The 20,831-nt window shown below is 38.9% G+C and overlaps 1 protein-coding gene across 1 annotated transcript in view; it reads right to left on the reverse strand.

Moving 5' to 3' along the window:
- Positions 1-20,831, reverse strand: part of INO80 (INO80 complex ATPase subunit) — a 129,559-nt gene that overhangs the window by 14,073 nt on the left and 94,655 nt on the right. The window contains exons 28-29 of the mRNA XM_025998496.2: positions 10,816-10,910; positions 4,062-4,134 (exon numbers count right to left, since the gene is read on the reverse strand). Of these exons, the coding sequence (XP_025854281.1) occupies positions 4,062-4,134; positions 10,816-10,910 (168 nt within the window). The remainder of the gene's footprint in view (positions 1-4,061; positions 4,135-10,815; positions 10,911-20,831) is intronic.

Here is a 20,831-nt window from a genome sequence, read left to right on the forward strand (position 1 = left end):
TCTTGTGGTCTCAGTTTACTGAGAAGTATTCCAGGAGGTTCTAATTTACAAGTGATTCCCCAAGCTTTCCCCTCAAAATTAAATGTAAATTATTTTGGAACTAAGAACTCAGAATATTCAGCCTTTCTCTCTAGCCCCTAGGATGAAAAGGAATTCCTACTTCAACTTCTCTAGCTATGGGTTAGGCCTACTTGGGTTCTTTGTGGGTGGCAGGAACTCCTAACCTCCACCGGGCAAATTATGTGTACACTGGAAGCAGAATTCAGGATCTCCTCACTCAAATCTGTGTTTTTTTTGTTTTTGTTTTTTTTTTTGCCATGTAAATAAATGGCTAGAACCATGCCTTTTTTTTTCCTCCAAGACTTACTTATTTGAGAGAGAGAGTATGCATGAACAAAGGGAGAAGGCAGAAGAGAGAGACATGGACCCCACTCGCCTTGAGCAGACCTCGAGATCATGACCTGAGTTGAAAACCAGAGTTGGAAGTTCAAAACACTGAGCCACCCAGGTGCCCCAAAAACTTTTCCTTAAAAAACCACAGATAAAACCTGAGATAGGCAGACTGAGAAGAGAAATACATTTTAATCACATGAATTTATGCTAGACTTCCCAGGTAACTTTACCCAGCCTCATGGCCTTAAATATCTAGGACCTAATGATTCCAAGAGTACATCTTCAGCTTCAATCTTTTTTTTCTTTTTTAGAGAGAGGATGCATGCATGTGTGCGTGAGTAGCGGTGGAAAGGAGGGGCAGAGGGAGATTTTCAAGCAGGCTTCATTGCTCAAAATGGAGCCCGATCTCAAGAGCTGAGATTATGACCTGAGCCATAATGAAATGAAGAGTTGGATGCTCAATCAACTGAGCCACCCAAGTGTCCCTGGACTCAATTTTTCTGCTGAACTCCAGACCCTGCAGCCTGGGTGACCCCCTTAAGTGTTTACTAAGAATCCTGAACTGAATACACCCCAAACCAAACTCCTGATTTCTCTCAAATCCATTCCTTTCTGTATCTTCCCCTTAATTGGTAACTGATGTCTCCATCATTGCAGCTGCCTAGGTCAAACACCTTGAAGTTTTGACACCTCCTACACTTCCCACATCTAATGTAGTAGCAAATCCTACCTCCCATGCCTAATTAAAAAAAAAAAAAAAGATTTCCTATTTATTTATTCACAAGAGACAGAGAGAGAGAGAGAGAGGCAGAGACACAGGCAGAGGGAGAAGCAGGCTCCATGCAGGGAGCCCAATGTGGGACTCAATCCCAGGTCTCCAGGATCACACCCTGGGCTGAAGGCGGCACTAAACCGCTGAGCCACCAGGGCTGCACCATGCCTCCTAATTACATGCAAATTCCTATTATTTCTCCCCACATCCATTGCTTCAACCCTTGTCCAAATCACCATCACGTTGTGTCTAACTCCCCACCCCCCCCTTTTTTTGTGTGGTTTTGTGCATCTAACTCCTAACTGAACTTTCTGCTTCTACCTTTCTCCCTGTAGATCTTCCCATCTCATTCCCCCAAAGCCAGAGGGACACATCTAAAACCCAAGCCAAATCATATTACTCTGTTCCAATTCTTCCAGTGGCCTCCCATCTCATCTGTTTCACAACACTTATCTGACAACTTCTCCCCCTCATCCTTTCTATTCCATCTACAAAGGGCTGCTTTCTATGGCCTGATCATGCCAAGCATGTTCTCGCCTCAGGGCTTTGCATTTATCTCTTCTGCCTGGAATGCTCTTCTTTATGCCTGATATATGCTTGGCTTGCTTCCTCACTTTCTTCAGATCTTGGCTCAAGCGTCACTTTATCAGAGAAGCTACACTAGCACATATAAAACAACCCCTGATCATGAATGGGGTTTTGAAGAACAGAGAGAAGTTTACCAGGTGAAAGAGGCGCTGAACAAACAGTTCATGCAACAGTGTAATACAGTATGGTATGTTCAGGCACAAAAAGTCAATCATTATTTCTGGAACATAAATTTTGGAAGGTGGGAGAAATCTGGTGATTAGACTGGAAAGGATAAATACCACAAAATGAAAGCCTTGTATGCCATGTAAAGGAGCTTATCTTTTATCTTGTAAGATGATGGAGATTCCCTGAGAGTTTTAGGCAAAGGGAGTGGCATGGTTAATAAAGAGGGCATAAATAAACCAAGAGAATAAATATGGGGCTAGGAGCTGCAACTGGAGTAAAAAAGAGAAAGTGACGACTCTGGTACTCACATTGAGAGTATGACTAAGTTAGGACTGTATGAGATACTTAAAAAAAAAATAGAGCCGAGAACTAAGAAGTAAAGAAAGCCAGATTTCTGCTATCTGATGTGATATGAAGTGAACCACCATGTCAGAGAACTTACAAGAACACACTTAACACCCATTACAACCTGCCCTTAAAGAAGCCGGAAGCTGATGATGTACATGTTAGATCCAACATCTACCCAGTTAGGCTTCCAGCAGTCCTCAGGCCCTGGAGCCTTGTCCAAACCTGGTTAACTGGATGATGAACTTTACATGCCAAAGAAGGTAACAGCTGAGTCCTGTGGTTGATATGCTACTTAGACATTATAGAATCTGCTCTTCTTTCTTGTACTGAAGCTCTAGGTACAGTAGTTAGTAAGGAGACAGTGGACACAGCCTTGGAGTGGAGACTAGGCTCTAGTTCTAGCTCTGCAGCTTGTGAGTCTATTCAGGCCTCTTCTCCCTTGTACCTCATTTCTCCATAACTCTCCAGGGCTTGCATCCTCCTCCCATTTCTGGGAATTTTCATGCTATTTCACAGAGAAGCACTGCAACAGCCACATAAAATGACATTTTTAGAATCATACTTTCTACAATTTCCCACATATGTATTCTTATGTCTCAAGGTCACTGAAATTGTTATTAAATATATTTGAACACTGGGAATAATTTTGAGATTCAAAAGGAATGCTCTTTTCCATTTCAGTCAACTTAAGTATTCTTCCAAGGAGATTGGGTATGAAAGGATAGCTCATTTGATACAATGCCTTTGGTTTTTTTTTTTTTTTTAAGATTTTATTTATTTATTTGACAGAGAGAGAGAGAATAGAAGCAGGAGGAACAGTAGGCAGAGGGAGAGGGAGAAGCAGGCTCTCCACCAAGCAGAGAGCTGGATATAGGGCTCCATCCCAGGACCCTTGGACCATGACTTGAGCCAAAGCAGACGCTGAACTGAGCCACGCAGGTGCCCCATTTTTATTTTTTAAGGTTTTATTTATTTATTCATGAGAGACATACAGAGAGAGAGAGGCAGAGTCACAGGCAGAGAGAGAAGCAGGCTCCATGCAGGGAGCCCGACGTGGGACTTGATCGCAGGATTCCAGGATCATGCTCTGGGCCGAAGGCGGATGCTCAACTGCTGAGCCACCCAGGTTGTCCCCCATTTTTATTTTTTAAATTACCAATTTCATTGCTCTCCAAACACCTTTTAAAATTTGGGGTAAATAAGGAATTTTTCCCATGGTAGAATAAAGCATAAGAGCAATAAAACAATCATTTCTGATTTGTTCAGTTATGGCTCCTAAAAAAGAAATTGTCAATCCAGGCAGATTAAGTCAATTTATGTACTGATATACTCCAACTGTTTTAAGAACAGTATCAGGGCAGCCCTGGTGGCTCAGTGGTTTAGCGCCGCCTTCAGCCCAGGGCGTGATCCTGGAGACCTGGGATCAAATCCCACCTCGGGCTCCCTGCATGGAGCCTGCTTCTCCCTCTGCCTGTGTCTCTGCCTTTCTCTCTGTGTCTCTCATAAATAAATGAATAAAATCTTAAAAAAAAAAAGGGAACAGTTTCAGACACATAGCATTCACTAAATCTTTGTTGAATGAATGTGTAAGAAACATATTCTAAGAGAATGGACAGAAAAGTCCAAAAGTAAAGCTAAAATGTCCTAGTTCCAACCAAAACGCAACTATTGTCTTTTAACATAACGAGGCAAAGAAATAAAAAGTGTGACACAAAGCAAAGGGTAATACCAACTGAACAATATTTATAGTAGAAAACTTGCATATCTGGTATATTGTGCTCTCATTACTTACTGTATCTGCAGCAGTGAGATTGATACCCAGTCCTCCAGCTCGTGTGCTTAGTAGGAACACAAAGATGTCATTCCTATAGAAAAGGGAAGAAGATATATTAAGAGGGAATTCTTTTTTTTTTTTTAAGAGGGAATTCTAAAAGAGAAAAACGGCATGTCACAAAAGATGGATTTCTGAAAACAAATAGTGTCTAGGACTAGAAAGGGATATCCAGGCCTGATCCACATTTCTTGACACATTGTACCAAGGTGCTCTGATGTTAAAATGAAACCATGGCTGTCATCTAAATTTGCAGATATACTTCTGCTGCACACTAATACTGACTGATAGGCAATATAATTATAAACATGTAGCAAATATAACAGAAAAATGTTATCATGGAAGTAATCACATAACAGTCATAGTTCAAACAAGCCAAACCATTCTTAGTTCACACAGAAGGGACAAAAAGCAGTATTCCCTGGTGATTCCCCCAGGAATCATGACTTCCAATAATTTGGGAACTAATGATTACAATTCCCAAGTACTCATTTTTCAGATGAATAAAGTCAGTTCCAGAAAAATGAGGCTGAGGTCAGGACTAAGACCCAGGTTATGATTTCTATGTATTAAGGTAAACTTAGGATCAATCTATGAAGACATGCTGGAATTAAAGCATTTTTTAATGAATGGCAACATAGCTCTGATGACAGAGTTGTTTCAGTTTCCCTTGACATCCTTCGTCCTTTTAACAAAAGCCAGAATTACAACTAAACCAGTAGGTCCCACTGTCACTCATTCACACAATAAATATTTATTTACTAAATACCTTCTAGGAACAAAGGTCATGCCAAAACACAGAGAGCAGGTTTGGACTACAAGATTTATCTACGTACAAACATACAATTATGGGCTCAGTTTGAACCCAATTCTTCATATATTTTAAGATTCTCTTATGTTTTCATGTTCCTGCCACTCAAGATCATTTTCCAGAACATTTCAGAGACAAAGGAACTGCATTATACTAGTTAGCAAACTTTACAGTCCTTTAAATCAAGCTGCTAATCTCTTTTCTTCAGGACTAAAATGATAAGTACAACTAGAAATTAATTTAGACCAGTGTTATTCAAATTGCAGGTCACACCTATTACTGGTCATGAAATCAGTTTGGTAGATCTGGACATTAAGGAAGCAAATTAAAGACAGGAATAGAATAGATTAGAAAATATTTTAATACAGGGGGACCTGGCTGGCTCAGTTGGAAGAACATACAACTCAAGTTTCAGATATGGCATAGAGGTACTAAATCCCAAAGTAAAATGAATTTTATTTTGCTGGTTCCTACTCCATTAAAGAAAAAAAAAAGAAAGAAAGGAAATACAGTGATATCAAGATGTTCTCATCTCTTGATGCTGTTCTTCCTTGGTAAAGTCATTTGACTGCTGAAGCTCTGTTGTTTCCTGGACTATAAAATGATGATGCTCCGAATATAGCTGAAGTGACTAAGTGATGACACATCAACAGTAAACATGAGTATCAGTGAAGGAACTATTTTGAAAGAAGCCTCCTGGTTAATCACTAAGCTGTATTGGTCCTCGTAGAAATCTGTCCATTATTTGCATTTAGTTAAATACCAGGTTCCCAGAGGCAGGAATGGTAACAAAGTCTGTCTACGAGCTTGTTACAAGGCCAGATTCCAAAAGCTCTATACTCCCACTGAAATTCTACTAGTTTATCCTTGATTTTATCAAGTTTAGTATTTCATAATTTTATTTATTTACTTTATAAAGTGTTCTCTTTTATAGTCAACATATATAGGGCAAACCTAAAAGTTAAAAGGTACATGCTAGTTTGCAAACACATTTTCCTATAGATATGAAATAATGTAAATGGAAGTTGACACCTTACAGCCCAGAGGAGGGTATCTGACCACAGTGAGGCTGCAAATAAAAACTGATTCAGCTTTCCAGGGCTACATTAATCTCTACCGAAAAATCCTTCCCTCTCTGACCCTGAGAAGACTGTTCCTCCTCATACTTCTCTCCAATACCTGTGTAAGAGCAGATGGAACCACCCAATCAATGGTTAGGATTCTTCATAATTCTTTAAGTCCAGAGCCGGAACAAGGTGTGGGGGTAGGGGATGGGAGAGGAGACAAGGAGGGAGGTAGAAAACAGTTGGAAACTGCAATATAAGGAAGGGTAGAGGCAGGGGTGCCTGGGTGGCTCAGTTGGTTAAGTGTCTGATTTGATCTCAGGGTCTTGAGTTCAAGCCTGTTTTGTTGTTTTTGTTTTAAAGGGGTAAAGGCAGAAAGATAGGTCAATTCCATAGTCTGGATAGCCAGAGACAAGTCCCCAGATATGGCAATCACTTACAAACAGGGACCATGTAGAGAAAAAATAATGAAGGGAATTTGGGTAAAAATAAATCAGTAGCAAAACTTAGAAATTGTAACAGTAGAAGACAATTTTTTTTTTTTGTATTAACTTTGTATTGAGAAGAATGCCTTTTAATGATAACGTAGTAAGTAGCAAGATTTGGTTGAATTCAACCTAATTGCATCATATTGTTTTTTTTTAATTTTTTAAATTTTGAAAAATTGCATCATATTGTAATGGGAAAATAAAAATTATGGAAATCTTGAGTTAAAATAAATTACTGTCTACCCTCGATCACTGGGTACTGCTGGATAATTTATAAACAAAAACATCTAAATCAAATTGCTGAGAAGTCCCTTTCAACTTAATAAATCTAGTATTGATCATGGGAATTACTGTTTTGGGGGGCTCCGCCTAAATGGAAGAAAACAGAATCCCTGAAGCAAAATGTTGGTTTGGGTGCCCTCTAGGGGGCTGAGAGAAAATTTCCACTCAGGGTTTTGGTTGGAACAGGCCTTAGTGAGCAGGCTTCTGGGTGGTCTGTGAGGGAGCCCATGAAATCACGTAGCAAAGCATGCTTAGGTCTCACTCCTAGTCTTACTTAATGACCCATTAAGGCCACTGTGCACCAAAATACCCAAATAGTCCCTGGGCATGTAGCCTAACCGACTACAGCAAAGACTTGCTCAATAACTGAAAAAGAGCCAGAATGAAAGAAGAGGCTGGAACTCTATAACACTCTTCTCAAGAAAAAAAAAAAAAAATTGATGCTGCACTCACTTTTTCTCATGTTTTCCAAAGGGTTACCCTGAGGGACCAGGTGATTGGGGGGGCGGGGCAGAGTGGGATCCATTTGGTAAATGTCATGGGGTATCAACAAGGGAAGCAAAGGCCGAGACACTCCAGAGCAAAGACCTTGTGAATGGCTTCTAGAATCACGCACTGATCACATGTTCTGAATGTTGCCCAGTCAGGACATCCTGGCCAAACAGTCTTTAGTCTCAGTCGGACTCTTTCCTGGAAGGATCCCTCATAAATAAATCTTGTATGAAGGGAATGTAAATGGCTTTTTATAGGCGTTCTTGTTTACTCTGGCTGACCTTTGAGCCACAGGGCTCTCCAGTTGAAACTACATTTTTTTCTTTTGATGTCTTTTCATTAATAGTAATGAAAATATTTGGCAAGGAATGCTTTTTTTGTTTTCAAAAACACCTGTCTTTTTCTCTACATTGGGCTACATCAGCCACTCAAATTTATAAATTGAAAATTTCTTCCCATTTGGAGGGGTCTGTCAGATAAGCTTCTTATCAGCATAGGTGCAGTTCTGACTCTATATATGAAAAGGAGATTATGTCCTACTCATTATTCTAACTCTAGTCAACTATCTACCTCATCATGTAGGCAGGGAAGTCTGTTTTTTTTTCTTTTTCTTCCATTTTGCCTAGTATTAGATGCAGGTGGTAAAGGGATGGTTATTCAAATGTGGAATCTCAAAAAAGTCACTGCTCCCTAAGTAACTTTCAGTTGTAGGGTCTGGATGCTCAAGTAAGGTTTCCCAAGAAAGTTGTGTGAAGTGAGCATTTACTATGCAGATCTAGCTTTATTTATTTATTTATTTATTTATTAAAATATTAATTTATTTATTCATCGGAGACACAGAGAAAGGCAGAGACATAGGCAGAGGGAGAAGCAGGCTCCATGCAGGGAGTCCGATGTGGGACTTGATCCCAGAATCCCGGGATCAGGCCCTGAGCCAAAGGCAGACACTCAACTGCTAAGCCACCCAGCCGTCCCAGATCTAGTATAATTTAATGGTGAAAACATCCTTCTTTTGGAGCTAAGCTTTTCAAAAGTATTGTGTGATACTGGGATTGCCCAAACGACTGTTCCACAAGTTAAACAGAAGATTTTAGGGACGCCTGGGTGGCTCAGTGATTGGGCGTCTGCCTTTGGCTTGGGGCATGATCCTGGAGTCCCGGGATCGAGTCCCACATCAGACTCCCTGCATGGAGCCTGCTTCTCCCTCTGCCTCTGCCTCTCTCTGTCTCTCATGAATAAATAAATAAAATCTTAAATAAAAAATAACTAACTAAATAAATAAATAGAAGATTTTAGAAGTAATATGTTAGATACATCTACTAGTCTTTTCCGCTAAAAGACTGTAAATATACTGACCTGGGATCTCATGTCCACTGGGTCAGCTAGAAAAAGAGCTGTACCTTTATCATTCAAAAGACTGAATCATTAGAAGTCAACGTATTACATCTCTGGTGGGACTCTAAGTTGGCAAAACTTTCCACAGAGCAATGTGACAATTTGCAAAGTCTTAAATGTTCATATCCCTTCACTCAGTAATTTTTCTTGTTTGCATCTCAATTAAAAAAACTAAAATGGTGACAAAATTTTGTAAATAAAGATATTCACTCAACATTTTAACAACAGATATGTGGTATAAATATCCAACGTAATAGAGTATTAGTCATTAAAAATGATTACAAAAAATGATTACAAAGACTTTTTAAATGATACGTGAAAAATGTTTAATATATATAATATTAAGTGTAAAAAATCAGGATATACAATCCTATCTACAATATGGTATCAACATGTGAATATAACCACACACATACTAAAGACCAGAGGGATATATCTAAGAGTTGAAACTCAGGCTGGAGTAGGCAAGGAAAAAGTAAAACAGGTTTTATTTGATTTTAGAATTAAGAAAAGAAGAAGACCAGCTGGCAAAAGATTTTTTTTCTGGGGGGAATAACAACATAATGGGGTTAGGAAGTTGACCCTTGAACAATGTAGCAGGGTAAGGGGAGCCAAACTCCTGGCACAGTCGATAACATGAAATATAACTTCTGACTCTCCAAAAACGTGACTACTGATAGACTCCTACTGACTAGAAGCCTTACCAATAATACAAGCAGTTGATTAGTACATATTTTTATGTCATGTTTATTATGTTATAATTTTACAATAAAGAAAACTAGAGAAAGGTTATTAAGAAAAGCCTAAGAAAGAGTAAATTCATTTACTATATAGTACTGTTTTATAGTTATCAGAAAAAAAAAACAAATCTATGTATAAGTGGACCTGCGAAGTTCGAATCCATGTTGTTTGAGGGTAACTGTACTATGCTAATGCATGTCTCAAATAATCAATTTAAGAATCTGCCAATAACTTCTGCTGGTGAGAAGCTAGGTTAGGTCGTCCACACAGTTACTCCAAGGTAACAAAGCAAAGTAGGTTCAAAGCAGATCTTCCCTTTCCATTGTTGGTCAAACAACCACTTGAATTCAGATATATAGTTTCAACTTAGGAGTTACTGGCTTGGGTATAAAACCATAAACCAAAACAAGGTTTATCTCCTTGCCTGTGCTTCATTATAAAGCATTATGCAATAGCAGAAATTATCAATCAGAGGGTACTGTATGTTGAACCATCAATTTTAGGGAAAATTGTTTTATATCTGAAGTAAACCATGCTTTAAAGCTGAAATGAAAGAAATTAAAAATTATAACCTAAATACAAATGACTATGTGCTTAGTTTTCTTCCCATGAATTCAAAACTTAAATATTAATAAACTATACAATTAAAGTTCAAAAATCCAGAATTGTTGTGATTTACAGCACAGTAACATCTCCCTTATTCTTCAGTTACTCAGTTTAAAGAAGAAAATTCAAGGGTGCTGTTCAGCAGCCCTATGACTAGCTAGTGGAGCTTGGCTTTCTCCTTGGAGGGAGCAGTAACCAGACTCTGCTTATTACAATGAGAAGCTGCACTTAGGATAATTATGGCCCTGCAAGCCATCAGCACCCAGCAGGCAGTATTTGAAATTTCATAGGCTCATTATCAGGTGGGAGAAGAACTGTAACAGAGCTGCTGGCTGAAAAGATTGTGCACCACTCCCATTTGTCATACTGTACTCTATTACTACAACGCTAGAGGGAAAGCAGGAAAAAGCAAGGTATTTTTCTTTAAATTTATACAAAAGAGGTAAGCAAAATAAACTAAAAATCAATATCCAGAGATAGCCACTGTTAATATTTAGAAATACAGTCTTACGGACTTTCTACATAATATATTATCTACATAAAGGAGAATCTGGGTTCATACTAAGAAATAATTTCTTTTTTTGCCCAAATAAAAGGATACTGACTTGGTAAGAAAGTGTAGTTTGAATACAAAAATTATCAAGTATTCACATTTTCTCTCTTTCTTCCCTGCATATAGATCTGAACCAATATAAACAAATTTAGCTATTGTCTTAAAATAACGATATCATGACTGCTTAACAATCTGAGATGTGTTGGATGTTTCTTTTAAACTCATCATCTTAAGCACTAGAGGAAAATCAAATGAGAATTTCTGTAATTTCTATTAATGTTACCTGTTTTGAAAATCAGCAACCATGTCCCGCCTCTCTGAGATCTTGGACGAGCCATCAAGCCTCATGTAGGTATGCTTCCTGTAAACCATGTATTCCTGCCAATCAGAGTTAAAAATGTAAGTCTGATGAAAATTACTGTCTACTAATTCCCACAACATCTACCCACCTTCTATCTCATCCATACTGGGGGCAAGCCATTATATCCAGAATAAGGAGAAAGTAATCTGAAGAGTGCAAGAACTTAACTTGTAAATGAATTTATTGCCAGTGTGTCAGAATTGAGGGTACTGTGAAGATTACAGCCACCCACAATTTCAACTTTGAAACTCATCTCATTCCTGCAGATTTCAGTAGGTTTCATGAAAATAAATCAACAAAATAAAATGAAATTTCCAAACAAAAATGGCCTTTCAGTCAGCGACCAGATGTTTCTCACAGCTACACAATATCCAGTGTTCTTTCTGTAAGTAACTCACCCTAGTGTTTTTCTCCCTAACCTATCCTTGCGGAGCAGTATCTTTGAATTTACAGCCTAAGTCTCCTTCTCCTAGCAGAGCATGCATCATTGTTAAGGGAAGCCTAAGCATCTGAGTGAACAGAAGACAAGGTAACTTTCCACGGCAGAGCATGTTCTGGACATCATCTGTAAGAGGAATTACAACTTTTTTTTTTTTTTTAAGATTTTATTTATTCATGAGAGACACACAGAGAGAGGCAGAGACACAGGCAGAGGGAGAAGTAGGCTCTCTGCAAGGAGCCCGATATGGGACTTGATCCCAGATCCTGGGATCATGCCCTGAGCTGAAGGCAGATGCTCAACCACTGAGCCACCCAGGTATCCCGAGGAATTACAACTTTTTAAGACTGGAGAAGAAACTTCAAGAGATGCAATGGAGAGAACATAGTGCCATTCTCTGAAGCTGCAATTTCTCTTACAAATGATGTCCAAATGAGCACTGATTTCCTCTTTCTTACTCCTAATTATATGGATAAGCTTCAAAAAGTCCACTTGTAGAGGAGCCATTATCAAAAACTCAACACAGCTGCCTATTTATAAGAAACATCATGAAACAATATTTCAGTTCTAAAATAACTCTTTCCTACTGAAAAAGACTAGTTATTACATTTGGGAGAGGTCTGTGTTAATTATCTACAATCAAATGTTCGTTTGTTGCAATATTCTCTTGTGTAATTCTTATTATACCTGGCTGGGTATTTCAGCACACAAGATTGCTACAGTGGGGTATGGCTGGTGCAATGCATGTGGCAGCCTACTCTCAGAGTGAGTACCAAAACTCCGATGGCTAGGCAGAGGTCTCTGCCTACCAAGTAAATCTGGTCGACAAAGTGGACAAGCTCACTGAGGCACACATCTTCATTGTGGTGTGTATATATTTTTACTATTTCTTTCTCAAGTAGTTCTTTAATCAAAAAGGAGTAGAACATATTTAGTCAAAGAAGAGCTTCAAATTTAAATTTGGTACTATAGTCCTATAAAGGTACTAGATTAATGGCAGAAGAGTAGGGGGTGTTTTAGATAAGGAGGGATTCAGGAAAAAAGACGAAAAATGAGAACATGATGATAGTCTTTAGAGCTCACTCTAGCTTGGCAGCTAATTCAATCAGGGATGCTACCATCCAGAACAACCAAATAAGTAGATTACACACAGAGACATCCCATAGGTTGACTTCTACCACAGGTGGGCTTTTTACACAGGCATTTTTGTCTTCTGAACTAGAACTTTTAACTTCGGTGAAAGCACTGATGAATCAATCTTCTTGTAGATCTTACTGTTTACATCAGTTATATATCAAGGTCAGCATGACACCAGAGATATTAATCCTAGACCATAATCAAACCAATGCTGATTACAGAGAGCCTGTTACTGAGGCAACAGAAGTGAATCTTTTCCATTTATTGCTTTAAGCCTCTGCTCTCCACCCAGGGGAGCAGTGAGATTTCAGAAGGCTTAGATGAGTTTAGATCCGATTTCAGTAAATAGCTTCAAAACAACAAATAAATGGACATGGAAAAACGCAGTTAAAAGCAGAATAATGTCTACATCCTCACACCACAGAAAGACAGCTAAAATATAAAGGCAGACATAAAAAAGCAATTCAGTATTTCCTTCATTCACAAATTCTGGCTATACCAAAGCTATTCTAGATGTTTCTCTGAAATTCTGGGTGGTTTAGAAAAGATACTTAATTTAATCTGGAAAGAAATGCCTAATTTCTTCCAACTGCTAATTTTAAGATTTGTGCCCACTTCTATGCTTAGTTCAGCTTTCCTATGATCTGAAAAACATCTAAAGATTTAGCATAAAATTGAATTCAATTTTGTTAAAAACATAACACAAATTCTAACAATAAATGATAAGTCATAGCACTTTATTTATATCTAAGTAATCTCTACACCCAATGTGAGGCTCGAACTCATGACCCTGAGATGAGAGTCACATGCTCTTGTGCCTGAGCCAGCCAAGGCACCCCTTAAAAATTTTAAAAAGCTATCTCAAAAAGTCTTTCTCTCTCTCAACAATCTAGACATCATAAGGTTTTGTAAGATCCAGGGCCACTGCTGACTACCACTTGCTGGCTGACTCTACTGTAGTTTGTAAGAACTGTCATGCTGAGCACTCCTGTGCACCAAAGAGGGCTTATGGAACAGAAACACCAGGTATTATCCAGTCCTTTCTTACACAAGGTACTCTGTAGACACCAAGGATCTCTTTCACCCAAGTCCCTTTTGGTATTCAGGAACGACTTAGAAAATGATCCACCAGTATGATTAAATTTCCTGGAGCCTTGTAAAGTAATTCTTTTTGCTCCACCACTTAAAGAAGCAAAGAGAGAAGAGAAACCAAATATAGACCTTCCTCTTCCAGGTCTCATAATTTAGTATCCTCCTTTAATTAAATAAATATGAACATTAGTACTCAAGTGGATTCCTGTGGATCAATAAGTATTAACCAAAGTATATTCTAATTCTGCTTAAACTAATAACATTTTTCAACATTTAAGACTTGAGAGCTATACAGTCCTAGTAGATACTATTTTTAAAAACACTGAAGAAGCCAAAAACGGGGTTATGGACAAGATGTGCTCTTGGTATTTTAGTGATTTTTAACCAGGATTAAAAATACATGTGCCTGGACCCACCCCAGGGATTCAGACTCTAGGTCTGGGCTAGGGCCCAGAGTGGTTTATTTTTAAAAAGCTCCAAAGATGAGTGCAGTAGATACCCTATATCTGTAGCTGAGAACCACCACTACAAAGAGTAGGTCCTTCAGGATCTTGCTACCACAGCATGGCCCTCAAAAGTTTGTTAAAATGTAGAATCTAGGGGCACCTGGGTGACTCAGTCTGTTAAACCTCCGACTCTTGACCTCAGCTTAGGTCTTGATCTCAAGGCTGTGAGTTTAAGCCCCATGGTGGGTTCCACGCTGGGCATGGAACCTACTTGAAAAAAAAAAAAAAAAAAAAAGGAGAATTGAGGGATACACCCCATAACTGATAAATCAGAATTTGTGCTTTAACATGTATTACTACTTGCAAGTACATTTATGCTTGAGAAACACTATTGCAGGGATCCCTGGGTGGCGCAGCGGTTTAGCACCTGCCTTTGGCCCAGGGCACGATCCTGGAGACCCGGGATCGAATCCCATGTCGGGCTCCCGGTGCATGGAGCCTGCTTCTCCCTCTGCCTGTGTCTCTGCCTCTCTCTTTCTCTCTCTCTCTCTCTCTCTCTGTGTGACTATCATAAATAAATAAATAAATAAAAAAAAGAGAAACACTATTGCAGAACAATATCCTTATACTATTTTAAAAGCGCTGGAATTTTTTTCCCCCAAGTGAAATTTAATTTTAATTTAAATTCAATTTGCCAACGTATATTATAACAGCCAGTGCTCATCACATCCCATGCCCTCCTTAATGCCTAGTCACTCCTTCCTCCCCACCCACCACCCCTGAAGTGAAATTTTATATGAAACCCTGCTAGGGGCGCCTGACTGGTTCAGTCAATTAAGCATCTGCCTTCAGCTTGGGTCATGATCGGGTCATGATCGAGGTGTCCCGAATCGAGCCCCATGTATAGGGCTTCCCTGCTCAGCAAGGAGTCTGCTTCTCCTCTCCCTCTTGCTCATGTTCTCTCTCAAATGAATAAATAAAATCTTAAAAAAAAAAAAAAAGCCCCTCTAATATAGGATAAAGGCCATTACTATGCTGGTTGATGAAGAAGGGGGAGTCCAGGACCCTACCTGCTTAATCCTTACCTAGGTTTCCTGTCCTCTACCCTGCCCTACCAGTTTGAAAAACATTCTTGGAAAAACATATTAAGAAGACAGAGCGGGGATCATATCTGTAAGTTACTTTTAAAATAGTGGCTGCACAGGTATCAGCATAACTCAAAATAGTTTCCACAAGTATCTCTCACTCCTTTAAAGTACATTAAAAAAAAGCAAACATTCAGACACCAAGGGGTGTATAACAAAGGAACTAAGTTCATCTTGAAGCAGTAGTAACGATGGTGGTTAGTATTTACTGAGCATTTACTAAGTGACACTATTCTGTGCATTTTACCTGGTTTTGCTTATCTAATCCTCACTATAGTAGTCTTTAGGTGTTGTTATTGGCACTCCCATGTTACAGATGTTAAGCTGTTCCTGTAGATGTTCCTAAAGTTACATAAGTAGGTAACGGAGCTAGATTGGAACTCACGTTAATTGGTGCCAGAGCCTCTGGCTTAACTCCTCTATTGCTTTCCAAATAGAACAGAAGCTTACCACCACCAGGGAAAAAGGTGGTTGTAGTGTGTCGAGAAGCCACATGATTAATACATGCTATCCATAACCTTCATGCATCACCATCATTAAAAAAAAGATAATTGGGCATTTGAAAAAATAAAGGCAAATGTTTGTATGTATCTTTAACATGAACTTCCCATTCTGAGTCTTCTTTTCTATTTCAAAGTTGCCTCTGTTCATTTCAATGCGATTTTACTTTCCCAAAACATTTTGGGGGAAAGGCTCAGTATGATCCACAAACCTGCAGACCTGGTCTAACTTTATTTCCCGAACATGCCACTTTCCATTTTTGAGGTGTATCACCAGCAATGGCAGCCATCCTTCCCTTACCTAATACAAAGAGTCCTTTGGAGCAAGACCTAATCACAAGGCATACATAGGCCCATCATAATCTGCCTTCACTCTACTTGTGTTATTTCCTTTTTTCCTAAACCATATGCTCCAGTCACACCAAGCTAGTCCTGCCCAAATGTCTTGCACCTTCCCATCTCTGTGCCTTTTTACAGCTGGCTTCCTTAGTCTGGAATGCCCTTCTCCTTGACAGTTGAAATTCTATTTAAGTTCAGTTCAGATATCACTATCTATGGGAACCCTTCCTCAAGTGACCCAATTAGAAATAAATGTATCTGCCTTACTGTCTTCAGCTCTGTTTTTATTTATTTTTATTTTTTAAAATTTATGATAGTCACACACACACACACAGAGGGGGAGAGAGAGAGAGAGAGAGGCAGAGACATAGGCAGAGGGAGAAGCAGGCTCCATGCACCAGGAGCCCGACGTGGGATTCGATCCCGGGTCTCCAGGATCGTGCCCTGGGCCAAAGGCAGGTGCTAAACCGCTGCACCACCCAGGGATCCCATCTGTTTACGGTTCATTTTGGGCACTGATATCAAGGTACAGTTGACAGGTGTGTGTATGTATGTGTGTGTGTGTGTGTGTGCATGTGATATCCCCCACTAGATACATTTCTTGAAGTCAAAGACCACATTTAACTTATATTCGCAATGCCTAGCACAATGCCTTCCTCTTGCTCAGCATGAACAGAAATGAATGAAATTGAATAAACAGAATGTAGTTGTAAGCTGACACATTTCCTTCCACCACTCCTAAAGCCTAACCAAAATGCTAGTTACAGTGACCCCAATTTGCTTTTCATTCTGTGGGACAGTTTTAGAATACCCAGTTTCCCAGAGTACTCACAATCACAGCTCCCAAAGGTAACTGGGAGTTCTAAGAGAAGCCAGCTCATAAATGATAGAATGTCTGTTCAAGATGCATCTTATCCAAGTGAAATACTTGTTGATTGGGTAAGTTATAAAACCTAGTGTTCTCAAATGTCATCCTTCACTATACATTATCTGGAGTTAATTTTGTATTGCATTATTTTCATACATTGGTGCAGTTCAAAATTTGTTTGGGTTTCAGTGCTTAACAATCACACCACATACAGTACCAGCTGGCTGACCCTTTCCAAGTACTTTTGTATTACATAGAAAATACTGACATTTCCTTAAATTACAGACTCAGCTGCTTGATGTAACAGGAATGAACCTCAACTGAGACAATTCAGAGATAATGTAAGTCATCTGCAATGAGTTAAAAGCTTTCTGCAACTATCAGAATATGGTGGTAATGAGTGGTAGCGAGTGGGGAGGTTCCAAACTAGGGTAAAAATGGTGGTGGTAGGAAATGTTTTGTCTGACATCCAGCTGGACACCATCATCCCAACTGCACCGTGGCTATGTCTGCTTCCACAGTACCTTCACCAGCAAAGACCCTACAGGTGACTAAGTAAATATAAAATAAATCCATAACATAACATTTAGTGACTGAGCATATCCTCCCCTATCTATGGCTTTGACTTCTGCCTGTGGCACCCTAAAAATTCCTGGCCCTGTAAGTTTAGCAGTCTACTTTTTTATCCCCCACCCAGAAATAGTATTTGGATACCATGAGAAAGAATAAGACATTTCTGAATACAGAATTCTATTTGGAATAAGATCTGATATATTCACAAGAAACTTAACGTCAGATTTTTGCCCAAGAGAAAGACGCTATCAATCACTTCAAAAAATACTGAGCAAATACTAAGTGCACAGAACTAGTATTTCTCCCAAAATGGAAACCTGGCCATACAGAAGTATATGGATTTTTGCTGTCTTCTGGTTCTTGTGAGTCCTAGAAACAAAGAGTCAAGTTGAAAGCACAGAACAAAAAGCCCAAAGAGGCTGTTCTATGTAAGAGATGCTGATGTGCTCCACAATTATTCAACAGAGCTTTAATGTGCCCATGTGAATTTCTACCTTCTGCTCTATTGGAAGCTTTTCTCTCCCTCTTTGATATACAAGGTGTAAGACTGTCAAGGTATGAAGAGAATCCTGAAAAAAAATTTTTTAATCTAAAACTAACCAACCAAACAAACCCCACAACACATTGAGAATGAAGAAGCAAGGCAAGGGTCAAGGTTATTTATTTATTTTTTTAAAGAAAAGGTCAACTGTGCTCAAGGGAAAGCAACTATACAGAAGGGCCTTTCTATAACATGATCCTTAGGTTCATGTGCCAGGTCATGTCTTAAAGTTGAAACATGGCTCTAATAAATGTTTATAGTGAAAGCTTCTATTATGACAGTGACTAAAAAACCCAGAATAACTCTTTGAAAAGGTAAAGAAATGTAGACCTAATCCTGTACTGTCCTAAGATCCACACTAAACTAACATTTCAATAAATGATATATATTAAAATTGTGGGCATTTTAACTCCATGCGTACAAAATAAAATTTGAGGATTAACCTCTTGAAATATAGAATGTGGTTCATTTGAGTAAACAGTATTAAAACAAATAGATAGACCAAACCAAACCAAACGGATGAATGAACTTTCAGGAAATGTAATGTGAAGGAAAAAGAATAGTACAGTATTAAGGAAACTAGACAACAGTTTCATTTTAGTTTTTCAGTAAAACATGTAAACAGTTGCAACATTTTCTGGCTTTAGCATTCTAGATGCATGTTATCCATACGGTTAAGGAATGTTAGCAGCTGTGAAATTCAGTTTTCCCTAATTTAGAATTCTCCATAGAGAGATCAACCACATTTATTTTTTAATTTTTAAAAAGATTTTATGAGAGAGAGAGAAAGAGAGAGAGGGGCAGAGACACAGGCAGAGGGAGAAGCAGGCTCTCTGCAAGGAGCCTGAGGTAGGACTTGATCCTGGATCCTGGGATCACGCCCTGAGCTGAAGGCAGACACTCAACGGCTAAGCCACCTCCAGGTGTCCAGAGATACAACCACATTTAGATAAGGTTCTCAAGCTGCCATGTTTGCAAAAACTACCCACAACATCCACATCCTCTCAAACGTATCCAATAAATCTGCTGGATTAGAAAGAGATAGGAAGCAAACTGGTGGGTACGGTTTATAGCACTCATCCTGAGCAAAGCTCATTATCATACTTTGAATCACTTATTTTGGTAATATTTAGGAGTACCTATAGTGTATAATACATAGAATGAGGAGCCAAAATGTAGGGCTGTATGAAATCTAAACCATCTACACTCCCCTTCATCTGCCAGAGCTAGCTTATTTTTTGGTAGCTTACCTCACTTAACTCCTGAACTTCCCCCTTTAATATGAAGCAACCTTTAAGACTTCAAAATACACTGACATATAGCCTTGGGGAAAAAAAATCATTTACAAAATCTTTTTTTTTTAAAGATTCATCCACATATTCATGAAAGATACAGAGAGAGAGAATGACAGAGACATAGGCGAGGGAAAAGTAGGCTCCTTGCAAGTAGCCTGAAGTGGGACTCGATCCTGGATCCTGGGATCACGCCCTGAGCCAAAGGCAGACACTCAACCCTGAGCCACCCAGGTGTCCCATCACTTACAAAATCTTTATCATATTGCTTTTTCTATAATTCAGAGCAGTGCAAGATCATCATTACTTCATCTGTACTTCCCTGACTCTTCAGGACAAGGCAAAGTGTATTTTATCTAAAAAGAGCCCCAATAAAGAAGACTTACTCATATTTTTAGACTGTTGGCATCATTTGGTTTGGACAGAACATTAAAGATACAGGCAGTCTTTTTATTTTGAATTATTACTGTTAGGACCTTTTACATAGGTAAGATCTGCATCAAACATGATGGCTTAATCACTTCTTTTACAGTGATTTACAGCCACCAGTACGTTTTCTATCATTTAGAAATAGATGGCCTGTTTTATAGGACAAGACAGAAAGTTCAGCCACTTGACAGCATTTGAGGGGCTAAACCAATCCTGTATTAAATGCCAAACTTACTGATTAAATTGATCTCAAATATCATGTGTTATGTATGTCTCTTGCTAAAAAGAAGCTGCCAAATTATTTAAAAAGACCTACTACTGAATTAACAAATTACTATGAAATCCTTTTTTTTTTTTTTAAGATTTTTTTTATTTATTCATGAGAGACAAACAGAGAGAGAGAGAGAGGCAGAGACACAGACAGAGGGAGAAGCAGGCTCCATGCAGGGAGCCTGATGTGGGACTCCAGGAACATGCCCTGGGCTAAAGGTAGGCTCTAAACCCCTGAGCCACCCAGGCATCCCACTGACTGAGAAATTCAGTAAGCCAAGCTTGGCTTCCAAAAACCTACAACTTCTTCTCTATGCTATCCTTTATTCCTTCTGTGCTGATATCCCTTTTCTCTTATTCCTAAATAGGGATAATGATGGTCCAGTTTCCATTTATTTACTATCAGCTACTCCCTGGAATAGCAGGATTAGGATATGAAGTCTTAGCTATATAAAGCCCATGGAAAAACCTGCGAATATTTATACACTACTTACATCCAAGTGCTTTAGCTCCCTGACCAGCGGCTTTCCAACTTTCTAGCACTAAATACTAACTGGTAGTTTGTGATGATTTGTCCTTTCACGCTCCCATTTCCATGTCCATGACTTCCTCTCCCTCAAATAATTAGCCTCCACGCAGACAACAAGGAAGCAGAGAAAACGTCAACACAGAAGTAACTAAAGAAACAGAAGATGCCCTGCACAGTAAAACAAGTTGTATCTTACCATAAATGAATAGTTGTCAACTCTGATTGCATATTAGAATCACCTCACAAGCTTTAAATATCCTGATGTCTAGGTCTCATTATTATTAGGCCTCACCTCACTTATTAAATAAGAATCTCTGAGGATGGGGTGAGACATGAAT

Source organism: Vulpes vulpes, chromosome 15 (genome assembly GCF_048418805.1).
Source record: "Vulpes vulpes isolate BD-2025 chromosome 15, VulVul3, whole genome shotgun sequence".
Lineage (NCBI taxonomy): Eukaryota > Metazoa > Chordata > Mammalia > Carnivora > Canidae > Vulpes > Vulpes vulpes.